Source organism: Chrysochloris asiatica, unplaced genomic scaffold (genome assembly GCF_000296735.1).
Source record: "Chrysochloris asiatica unplaced genomic scaffold, ChrAsi1.0 scaffold00025, whole genome shotgun sequence".
Taxonomy (NCBI): Eukaryota; Metazoa; Chordata; class Mammalia; order Afrosoricida; family Chrysochloridae; genus Chrysochloris; species Chrysochloris asiatica.
Genome location: NW_006408543.1, coordinates 16,220,362 through 16,232,280, shown reverse-complemented (window position 1 = coordinate 16,232,280; position 11,919 = coordinate 16,220,362). Strand labels below are relative to the sequence as shown.

The 11,919-nt window shown below is 47.7% G+C and overlaps 1 protein-coding gene across 2 annotated transcripts in view; it reads left to right on the top strand.

Annotated features, from left to right (window-relative positions):
- SLC24A4 (solute carrier family 24 (sodium/potassium/calcium exchanger), member 4) overlaps positions 1-11,919 on the top strand; it is a 259,968-nt gene that overhangs the window by 180,917 nt on the left and 67,132 nt on the right. The window contains exons 8-11 of one of the 2 annotated variants that reach the window (XM_006839564.1): positions 1,121-1,146; positions 2,812-2,865; positions 3,878-3,963; positions 9,540-9,709. In XM_006839564.1, coding sequence (XP_006839627.1) covers positions 1,121-1,146; positions 2,812-2,865; positions 3,878-3,963; positions 9,540-9,709 — 336 coding nt within the window. Of the gene's footprint in view, positions 1-1,120; positions 1,147-2,811; positions 2,866-3,877; positions 4,021-9,539; positions 9,710-11,919 lie in introns of both variants that reach the window. The other variant, XM_006839563.1, reaches the window with a different exon arrangement.

Here is an 11,919-nt window from a genome sequence, read left to right as displayed (position 1 = left end):
GAGCTCCACACTACACGTCTCGCTGCTGCTCGAAGATCCAAGTAAAATGAAATCCTTGAGTTCAGTCTTTTCTTTGCTTATCATGATGTTGTTTTTTGGTCCATTTGTGAGAATTTTTTGTTTTCTTTATGTTGAGGTGCAATCCACACTAAAGGCTATAGTCTTTGATCTTCATCAGTAAGTGCTTCAAATCATCTTCATTTTCAACAAGCAAGATTGTGTCATCTGCATATCACAGGTTGTTAATGCGTCTTCCTCCAATCCTGAGCCTGCGTTTTTCTATGTAGATCCAGCTTCTTGGATTATTTACTCAGGACACAGATTCAATAATTATGATGAAAGAATACAATCTTTATGGTTTGAAATTGTGCCGTATCCTGGTGTGATACTCTAAGATAAGTACTGGACTGCTAACCACAAGGTTGGCAGTTCAAACTCACCAGCTGCGCCTTGAAAATCCTAACATGGTCCCTAGGAGTCAGAACTTAACAGCATCCCCTCATTCTGTTTGAATATAAACCTCTTGGTTTACGTACAAGTTCTGCATGAGCACAGTTAAGTGTTCTGGAATTCCAGTTCTTCACGGTGTTACCCATACAATTTACATATGCAAACCACAAGGTTGGCAGTTCAAACCATCAGTTGCTCCTTGGCAACCCTATACAGGGTCGCTATGAGTCAGAACCAACTCAACAGCACTTAACAACAACAACAAACAAGTTGGATCCATATGTTTCCATGTCCTTCTGGCCCAGGTTCCCACTAAGGAAAGGTCTCCTTCTGCAGGTGAGAACCCCAGAGCTGGTAAGAGGGTCAATATGAGCTGGTTCTGCAAGCTTGCCACAGCCCATTAAGTCAATCAGGCCTGACTCCTGGTGACCCCGGTTTGTCAGAGTAGAACTGTGTTCCTAGCATTTTCAGAAGCTGATTCACAGGAAGCAGATGGTTAGATCTTTCTCTTAAGATACCTCTAACTGGACTTGAACCTCCAACCTTTCCATTAGCAGTGGAAGTTGAACACATTAACCGTTGTCAAATAACAAGGCTGATATGTCAGCTCCAGGTGCTTTGTTCGTTGTTTGGAATAAATTTTCCCTCTCTTTGTTTCTCTTGCTTCCAGTTTATATATGATGAAGAGATTGTGTGGTAAGTTTGCAACCTTTGTTTTTAGCAGTTCCTTTTTTATTTGTTTCCAATATCTTATTTGCTGAGTTCATTGAATCATTTGTATAAATACTTTTGCAAACATAAGCTTATGAACTTACAATATCAAAAGCTGTATCAGTCTAAACAGCCATGCCTTTATTTATCCTTCCCAAGTGACAAAAAGTGTTTTCCTTAGGATTTCTGCCCCAAGGAAACCCTATTACAGGGTTGCTATGAGTCAGAACTGACTCAACAGCACTTAACAACAACAACAACAAACAAGTATGAGGATATATTATAAAACTAAATCAGAAAAAAAATCATTGGTAATTTGGACAGAGATAAGCATAAGGCAAGAATCTAGAAATAAGCCCATAACAATGCAATGAGGGAAGGGAAGGGGACCTCAAATGTTGTGGTCATAAAATCAGATCTTCTATAGTAAGAACTCCCAGGTGAATGAATGATCTCACTGTAAAAAGCAACATTAAAAAAAAATAATAACTTAGAACAGAATATAAGAAGCTAGTTGCCTTTGACACGGAAGTAGAAAAGAGTTCCTTCATTAAGATCGTCCCTTCACCATGCTTGTTAGATGAACAAACAGGCTACGGCGTCTGTGGTTTCCCAGAGGCCTGTGGTCAGAGCCATAGAAAATCTTGCTTTAAGCAGAATTTTTGCTACATCCACAAAACACAAAACCCACCCCGATTCATGGCAATCCCATGGTGCCCATGTAGAACGGTTCCATGAGTATGTGCTTTTGGAAGGCAATAAGCGGACTTCAAGAGAATTGTAAAAGGGCATTCTAGCCAGACCCAAAAAACCTAAAAGCCCACTGCCATTCCGTCTAGTCCATCTACTACCAACCTTAGAGAACTAGAACTGCCCTATACGGTAGACAGAGTAGAACTGTCCTATAGGGTGGACATCTGGTGCTGTGCTGTAGGAGCAACACTGGACTGTGAACCACAAGGTCAGCGGTTCAAACCCACCAGCTGTTTCTTGGAAACCCTATATAGGGTTGCTATGAGTTGGAACTGACTCAACGGCACTTAACAACAACAACAGCATAGGGTTTCCAAGGTTGTAATCTATGGGGGTGGATTGCCGCATCCTTCTTCTGCAGAGCAGCTTGTGAGTTTGAACTGTGACCTTTAGGTAGGCAGCTGAGTGCTTTAATCACTGTGCCATCAGGGTTCCTTGAAAGACACCCCCTACTCCAACCTCCTTCCCAAGAGGCTTCTGTACCCAGGCCCCGATCTTGTCTCAGTCAGTTCCTAGGTCCCTGGGTTGTGGGCAGCTCTTTACCCACATTCACAGCTTCTGTGGTCTCTGCATCTCAGGTGGCCATGGGGCCTCAGGAGGGTTCTGTGGGACTCCAGGTCAGTACCTGCCCGGAACCCCGAGATGTGGTATTTACAGTCCCTTCTTCTCTGCCCCCCTCACTTTCAATAGTTGAAGGGGGGACTCTGCCTGGGTTCTGTGAATAGACTCCCCCCATGAGCTTCCTCTTTCAGTCACCTAGATGAGGGGCTTCAGATGGAGGGGGGCACCCGTAGGCTGGGGCTGTGCTGGGTGAAGATGGGCAGACACTGCCTGCCTTCCTGCTCTGCCGCAGCCCCATGTGATTCCTGCTCTAATCAATTTCGTTTTCTCTTTGAGGTGGGAAGGCTTGGTGCTCATCATATTGTACGTGTTCTATATTCTCATCATGAAGTAAGTGCGCTTCCATTCCCTGCTCCCTCTGGGCTGCTTCAGTCTAAAGAAACCTCCATGGCTCCTTCCATCCCATTGAGCCATCCCCAGGCCTTGGGTGGGCACCCTGCTAGGGACGGCCAGAGTGGGAAAGTGAGGTTTACACACTGCTGGGCAAAAGTCATGCTGGTGGGCTGCTCCGCAGACCAAAAGGCAAGCAAAGTCCTTGGTACCCTGCTGCTTGCTGCATCTCCACCTGTACAGCGGTCACCCCTTCTTGCTGTCACTCTAAATTTCCAGATACTTTAATGTCCCTCTCTGCAAACAGCCAGGCAAATTTGGCATCATAACGTCCAGCCTCTCAGAGCCGCTGCCAAACACAACCACAGAGGGTGCCACTCATAGTACTTACTGAGCGTGTCAGCTCCAGGCCCCTCTGGGTGCGGCCCAGCTCACACCCTCCATAGGCAATTCAAAAGAAAACAACCCTGTGAGTTGGATGAAACTAGAAACGCCCACAGTGTTATATAAAAATGGGTGATAACCTGTCAAATTGCAAGAGGACTGGCCTTCCGGATTCCTTCTGAGGGCCAACCTGAAGGGTTTCGAGATAGAGAAAGTTGGGACTGTCTGTGGAGAAGCCCCATGAGTGTCGTTGGCTGCTTGGCCAGTCCAGGTGATGGCTCCTTTGAGCCTGTCCTGTGGCTTTAGGTGAACTTCTTTTATTCAGACCGGCTTGTAACATGCAGTAAGCCGGCGTGAGTCATTTTCTTGGGCTAAAAAGTCTCGTGTGCCGCCAGAAAGCCCAGTAACAACTCTAAGGAGCACATAGGTCAAAAGGCTTTGTTAGGCAGCTTGTCAGCTCCGGTGGAAACCCTCAGATGACCACCTCCCTCCCAGCGGGACACTCCCAGGGCCAGGCTGGCCTTGTTGGGTGGGGAGAGGAAGATAGATCCCAGCAGACTTCCCTACTCATGTGATCATCGGGACTGGCCTTCAAAGACTTCACAGACCTCCTTCCTTATCTTTCCAGGTACAACGTGAAGATGCAAGCCTTTTTCACCATCAAACAAAAGACCGTTGCAAATGGCAGCACGGTCGACAACGAGCTGGAGGATGGTAATGGTTACTATGACGTTAGCTATGATGACCCTTCCGTGCCATTGCTGGGGCCAGGTAAGGCTGCGCAGACAGGAGGGACACAAACACTGTTCTTGAAGCCATTCTCTCCTCTTAGGAGCGCACGCACCCACACGTGCACACACACACACACACACACTGTCTCTCTCTCCCTTCAGTTGTCACCCTCTCAGGATTTGTTATTGATAGCTGCTGTCCAGCCAGCCTCAACTCACAATAGCCTGATCTACAGCAGCAGGAAACACTTCCTGGTTCTGTACCATTCCCAGGGTCCGCTGTGGATTAGACTGTGGTGAGCCATAGTTTGTCATAGGCTGAATTTGGGGAGTAGATCAGCAGGCCTTTCTATACCCTCTTAGTCTGGAAGCTCCGTTGAAATCTGTACAGCCTCCTAGTAACAGGCAAAAGCCTCCACCATCAGTCAGTGGTGGCTCTGCATGAGGAGTATTGGCTGGGAATTAAACCCGGATCTCCCACATGGAAGACCAGAATTCTACCATCGGACTTACCTGTGGTCAAACGCACCTAAATGAGGAGGGAGAGTTAAGGTCTGAGATGTTGCACATATTGGTGTTGGCTTAGACAGAAGGATTAGAGGGATGGGGGGTTGTTAAGTGCCATCAAGTTGGTTCCAACTCATAGCAACCCTGTATAGGGTTTCCAAGGAGTGGTTGGTGGGTTTGAACCAACCTTGTGGTTAACAGTCCAGTGCTTATCCTATAGTGTCACACCAGGACGTCAGAAGGATAGAAGGATGGTATACTAGGAAAACAGTAAAAGTCATCCATCCTGGGCCTTTTCCAAACCTCCTGAGGAAGGCTTGAGGCCTGCTTGGCTCTCCTGAAAGGCCCTAGTGTCTCTCTGAGCCACGTGAATGGCTAGAGTAGGAAGCTGTGGGTACAGGGGGGCGGTGGAGCAGACCTGAGACTCCCCATAGTTTCTCACATGCCAGGCCTGCTGGCTCCTGGGCTCGGGGCAGCTGCCCAGAAGATCCACAAGGCCAGGAAAGGTACCCACTGAGCCGAGCAGGAATCCCCTGGCCCCTCAGGGAAGCCCCTTGCCCTGGGCCAGGGCAGCCTCAGCTCCTCAGCTGCTCTTACCATGCTTTTCTGGGAACACGGATTCTGGGCCGCTGGAGCCAGCCCCTGTCGACTTCATACTCAATACCATGGAGTCACTTCCAACTCATGTAACCCCATAGGACGGAGTAGAACAGCCCCATGGCGTTTAGGGAAGAAAACTGCTTCATCTGTCTCCTTCACAGAGTTAGCTGCCAACCTTTCCTCTGGCCACTGAGCACTTTAACCAGTGTGCCACCACTTGTTGTTGTTGTTAAGGGCCATCAAGTCAGTTCCAACTCACAGCAGCCTTAAATAGGGTTTCCAACAGAACCCCCCGAATTGTCCACTTCTGACTGCTTCCTTGGGAACCTTGTCCTTGTTTCTCAAGAAGCCCAGCCAGTCATAGGTGATTCCTTCAGGCTGGGAGGCTGCCGGGAACAGAGAGAGTTCACATGCCTCCTTCCCTGAGACCAGCGTGAAGTCTGAATAGTCAACCAGGTATCATCCATCAGTTGCAACTCATGGCAACCCATGTGTGTCAGAACAGAACTGTGTTCAGTAGTGTTTCTGGTGACTGATTTTTCACAAATAGACCACCAGGATTTTCTTCTGAGGTGCCTCTGGGTCAACTCCAACCTTCCAGTTAGCAGTTTAGTTTGCAGACCCTTGGCACCACCCAGGAACTCCAAAGCCTGAGTGTTGTCGTTGTTATGTGCTGCTGAGTCGGTTTCAACCCATAGCGACCCTGTATAGGGTTTCCGAGGAGCAGCTGGTGAGTTCGAACTGCCGCCCTTGCAGTTCAAACGGCTTTGCTGTCTGAATAAGTGCTGATAATTAAGATATCAAAACACCAGGAATTCACCAGACCAGATGAAATAACCTTGGACTGACCATCTGGAAGGTCTTTCTCCCTGGTCTCTGTGGTCTTTGGCGTCCTCTTTCAGGCACTTTCATTTGTGATGCTGGTTGGGTCAGGTGATCTCAAAGGGGCAGTGCAATCTTGTGCCTGGGACATTTGGGGGCTTTGATCTATATTCTGTGCTTCTGCCCCCAGAGCTTTGTTTTGAGGTGTTTCTGAGTAAGGACTTGCCCCATGTGTACTTTGAGCAAGAACTATCTGTCCCCTGTCCCAAACAACCTCCAAGAACAGACACATGTAGCAGATGCCCAAGTGAAGGGTGGATCTCTCCATATGGGGGTGTGGCGTGAGGTCAAGGCCACATCCTAGCTGTCAGACACTTACTCTCTAGAGACCAAGCAAAGGAAGCCCGTGTGTGGAAACACAACCATGCCATCACTCTGCTTCCTTAATACAGAACAGGCTGCCCCAGGGGAGAGCCGTTTCCAGGACAACCTCCTCAGAAGGGGAGGCAGTGTTCTTTTGTGGTGGATTTGGATCTTAACTCCGCAGACATAGTATCTCTGAGGTCTCGCTCACAGGTTCCCACACACAGTCTCTGAAAACAGGCTGCTTCCTGCCCTAACACATAACCATAAAACTTGCTGCTTCTGGGCTCTCCTGGGCCATCACGACAAGTGAGAGATACCAGGTGGAGAATGCTAGTCTGAGAGCTGCCTAGCGCCCCCTTGTGACTAACAGAGTGTCCTTGCTGCCTGCCCACAGTCCTTGTTTCCAAGATGGCGGAGGCCTCAGCAACTGGTCCCTTCAGGGAAAAATCCAGCCCCTCTCATGCCTTCAGAGTCATTTTCTGGAGCTTTTTCTTAACATGGTCTCTATCCCTTTTGGTCCCCATAAAGGACTTCCCCACAAGTTGCTTTCTCCCCACCAATTTTTTCAAGTTTAAGATAATTTCTAGAAAATGCAAAGCTTAGACTTAGAATTATATCTTTCCTCAAGCTCTGGAGAAGAAAACAAGAGCATGCCTCTTGCTGACTAGAAGAGTGGAAGGGCAGTTCTCTTTGTCCAGAATTGGAAAGTGGGAGCTGAAAGATGTAGACGCTAGAGGTTTCTATCTCTAATTGGAGGATTGTCCCTTCCCTCTCAGACTTCCAGTGTCCTACCAAAGGCTCCCAGAGGGCCATGCTGAGTCACTCCAGTGCTCTGTTCCCTAGAAACGGATTTGACTGAAGCAGGAGGGAGAAATGTCCAGTTTCTGGAGGCATCTCTGGAGGGACTGAGGAGAACAAGGCCTTTGGGACTTTCCCTTTGCAAATGGTGTTGTCAGGGAATCTCGAGGTGATGCCAGGGTTCTTCTCAGCCTGTCCTCAGGCTCTGGGCAGGATGCCATTTAATGACCCACCCACAGAATACAAGATTGCTGGCTGCTTAGAGTCTTTCAAGAACTCACACACAAGAGGAAAGTATAAAGTGTGTTACCCCTGCTCTTTATAAAACACTTTTGTGTTTTTAAATGGTCTTCAAAGTCATGTAGCTCAGCTTCCAAATCACCTCGGGCCAGTTCTTTATTGTTCATTTGGTTGGTCTCCTTTCTAAGATTCCTGCAGACATTTCACATGGCTCTACCTTTCTGGTCAGAAAGCAGGACCCAATCCATCGAGGAAAGGTCCTGGGAATGGAGGAAGGAAGGCTCCCCTGGTTCCAGCTGCTGGGAATCCACTCTTCCTCCCTGGCTTCCAGATGACCTTGGGCCCAGCCCAACAGCTGGTGCCCCTTGACTATTGGTCACCATATTGGATCAAGCTAGTCTAGCTGTAGAGCCACCTCAGACTTGAGATGACCTGAGTTAGGAAGGAAGGGGACAGAACCAGATCTTGTGCTGAACTTTGGGGGAAACATGCTGTAAGTGAGTTCACAGCCTCTCTGGGTTTGGCCATAGCATCTTGTGCTGCCATTTGGTGAATGGAGAGCAGCGAGTGGGATTGCCACCTCAGAATACTGACGCTCCATTGGGCTCCTTCCTTCTGAGCCCAGCAGAGCATGACAGGGCTGTAGCTACTGGACAAGGCCAGCTCGTTGGTCTCTAGTCCCTGCCTCTGAAGTGGAGGATCCTGGGTCGGGAGGGATCCACTTGTCCTGCAGCAGTAAGGGGCTATGGGCACAGACACTCCTGTTCCTCAGAGAAGAAGTAAAGCCTTTGCTTCCATTCAGCCAGGCGAGGGCTCACCCCGTAGGCCAGAGTCTGGAGCATCGAAGCTCATTGTAAAAGCTCCTCTACTAACCTCCTCCATGTAACCCCAGCACCGCACTGCAATGAGAACGCGCTCCACACCCATCGCACACTAATCATTCCTGGCCCTCACTGTTGGCCGCTGTCTCCTTAACTCTTCTCCTCTTCTAAATTGTAAGTAATCTACTTTCATCCAAGCAATAACACATGCATTTTAAATAATAATAATAATCCCACCAGCCCAGGCCCAGTTCCTACCTCACCAGAGGAGGCTGGCCTCCATCTCCAACAAATGCATGGTCTGGCTTTGTTTTCTAACCCACACACCTCCTGTCTGCCAAGCCTTGCTGCCTGTGTGGTGAGAGGTATGTGTTTGGTGTATGTTTGTTCATGTTCGTGCCATTAACTCATGCATGAGTTGGTTGCCTATATTGGGTTCCTAGTTACCATATTGCCTGTGAAACACACTTCCTAGGAACTGGGAACCAATGAGAGGGAGGGGATTCTCTATTCTGACAGCTGCTCAGTGGGGACATTCAGCCTGCCTGTGTGTGTTGTGTTAAGAATTTAGGTTCTAGAATCTTCTGAGACTCTGGAGAGAGTGTCAAATCCTCCAAAAGTATAGGAAAGAATTGGAGGCCTTGTTCAGCCTCATGATGGGGGAAAAGGGTCCGACAGAGGAAGCAGTCCCACTCCTGGAGGTTGCTGGGTTTTGTTAAAGGGGCTGGGCTTACCATGTGCCCTTGGACAAGCAGACTCCTCTCTTGAGACACAGCTGCCTCACCTATGAACCAGATCATGGGGCCCACCACTTGACTCACAGAGAGCAGTTCGCCCCCTTCCCTGTGGGTTGGAGATAGCCAGTCATTATGGGAAATGAGTACCAGGGAAGAGTGCCGCCTGGGATATCTATCAAGAGCCAGTGCTGGCTAGGGCTTTTCTAGCATTTTCCATCCTAGGTGGCCCCTGTCAATTTGTAGAGTTTCATTTTGCACCTCTATAAACCAGAAGAGAGAAAGTTGCTCTTACAATCAGAGTCCTGGGGGAAAGATGACAGGGGACCCTGCCTGTAGACTGCTCAGTGAGGCTGATGGACCTCAACAGTTAGCCAGGATGGAGCCCCAGAAGGGAGGGCCATCACAGAGGGAGAGGCTGAAGGTAAAGGGTCTGGTGAGTGGTGTCAGAGAGGGGGAGACAAGGAGGTCTGTCTTAACACTCCAAGTGGTAGATGTTTGCCGAACCACTGCCCCACTTTGATTAATGGGAGGTGCTGAAGACAGTTACCCAGACTGGCTTCCAAGTAGCTGCCAGGTCCACAGTCACATGAGGGGGCATACACAGTCCTGAGCCCTTGGGTGTGTCCTCAGGGAGGTTCCAGCACTAATCCTGACATTGTGCTCAATAGTGAAGGAGAAGCCACAATACGGCAAAACCCCCGTGGTAATGGTGGACGAGGTCATGAGTTCCAGCCCGCCCAAGTTCAACTTCCCAGAAGCAGGCTTACGCATAATGATCACCAATAAATTTGGGCCCAGAACTCGACTACGGATGGCCAGCAGGATCATAATTAACGAGGTAAGTTTGCTTAGCGACAAAAAGCACCAATGACTTTGGATAGTTCTGACGCTATATCAAAGCTTGGGTCATTAGGGCTCTTCTTGGTGGTGGGTTACCAGGGCATCTGCCGCCAGGCTAACCTTGACCAAAGTTTAAGGACGCCTGGACACCTCTGGAAGGAACTTTGGTGGCCCAGTGATTAAGTAATCAACTGCTAACTAAAAGTTAGCTGTTCAAATCCTCCAACCACTCCACAGGAGATAAATGTGTGGCAGTCAGCTTCTGTAAAGAGTTACAATCTTGGACACCCCATGGGGCAGTTCTGCTCTGTCCTATGGGTTGCTATGAACTGGAATCAACTCAACGGCATCAAGTTTGGTTGGTTTTGGTACTTCTGGGAGCCCAAACATCAGCCACAGGTAGCACCTGATCCATTCAGGTGGGATTTTAAAGCTGACGGCTATGGAATATAAAGGAGCTCTGGTAGCGTAGTGGTTACGAATTGGGCTGAGAACCTCAAGGTCATCAGTTTGAAACTACCATCCACTCCATGGGAGAAAGATGAGGCTTTCTGCTCCCGTAAAGATTTACAGCCTCAGAAACCCTGTACAGGGTCGCTATGGGTCGGAACTGACTCAACGACACTTAACAACAACAATTGAATATTACATCTGCAATGTTTCATGAAGTATCTTGTCGGGCACTAGGTGTGGCGCTGTAGTATAGCACTAGACTGCCAACCACAGGTCAGCAGTTCAAAGCCACCAGCAGCTCCTCGGAAACCCTATACAGGGTCGCTATGAGTTGAAACTGACTCAGTGGCACTTCACAGTAACAACAGGGTAGAACTAAGTAGCTCTAATGATGTAGTGGGTTAGAAGTTGGGCTGTTAACCGCAACGTCAGCAGTTCAAATCCACCATCCCTTCTGAAGGAGAAAGATGAGGCTTTCAGCTTCCGTAAAGACTTACAGTGTAGGAAACCCTATACAGGGTCGCCATGAGTTAGAACTCAACGGTGCATACCCACCACCCAAATCAAGATAGAACTAATTGGAGAAAGGCTAATCACAAGTATGGACTTTTTTTTTTTTTTTTTTTTAATGCTATTTAACGCAAAAAAAAAAAGAATGCACAACTGTTCTCTATGGGTAGAAAATTCTAGAAGGAATGTAAGACACTGGTGGACAAGGATGGTCTCTGGGGAGAAACTTCATTTTCACTCCATACCCTCTCACCCTGCTTGAATTTGTTGCCACGTGTTTCTTTCTCATTTGAAAAAATAATCATTCAATAATCTTGGCTGTTATTTAAAATACAAAGAATAGAACAAAGATAACAGGCGTATTGCTTTTCAGCATCTCCAGTCTTTGCTGTATATTTTATTTGCTGTAATAATTACTTAAAACTGTTTTAATTTTATTGTTGTTGTGTTGCTGTTGCTGTCGCTGGGTGCCATAGCAACTCCATATAGCAGTTGTTGTTAAGTGCTGTCGAGTGGATTCCCACCCATAGCGACCCTGTATAGGGTTTCTAAGAAGCAGCTGGTGAGCTTGAACCACCGACCTTGCAATTCAAACGACTTTGCAGTCTGACGCATTAGCCCACAGCACCACACCAGGACTCCATGTAACAGAGTAGAGCTGCCCCATTGTGTCTTTCACCCATGGTTCCACCTGGTGGGTTTGAACCACCAACCTCTCTGTGATAGCAAGTAAGCGCTACCCATTGTGCCACCAGAGCCCCTTAAGTAGTTAATAGAGGGCTTTGAACTCTGATAGGCAATAATTGGTACCGAGCACACTGATTGTATGTCAGATAATACTTCTCAGTGCCGACAGATTCTGTGTTTTGAACATTTCTACTTTGATTTCATACATAATTTGCCATCTCCGGGGAAAGTGTAGGAAAACACCCTTCCAAGCTTTGAATCATTCTGAATCACTTTGTTCCAAATCAGCAACATTTGAATCAATGAATTTTACTGAGTCCTGGCTGATTTTCATGAACATAGTTAGTGTTTTGACTGAGTACCTGGGCGGGAGGGTGAGGGTGGGGTGGATGGGGGTGGTTCAAGACCTACACCATTAAGAATTGGGGTTTAGAATATTTTTTATGGCGTGAGCAGTCAGGGACATAGGTTTTTTGTTTTTTTTTCTTAAATGTTTTATTGTGAATTATGTGATAGTTTACATGGGAGAACATTAGTTTTACATTCATTCTATCATAC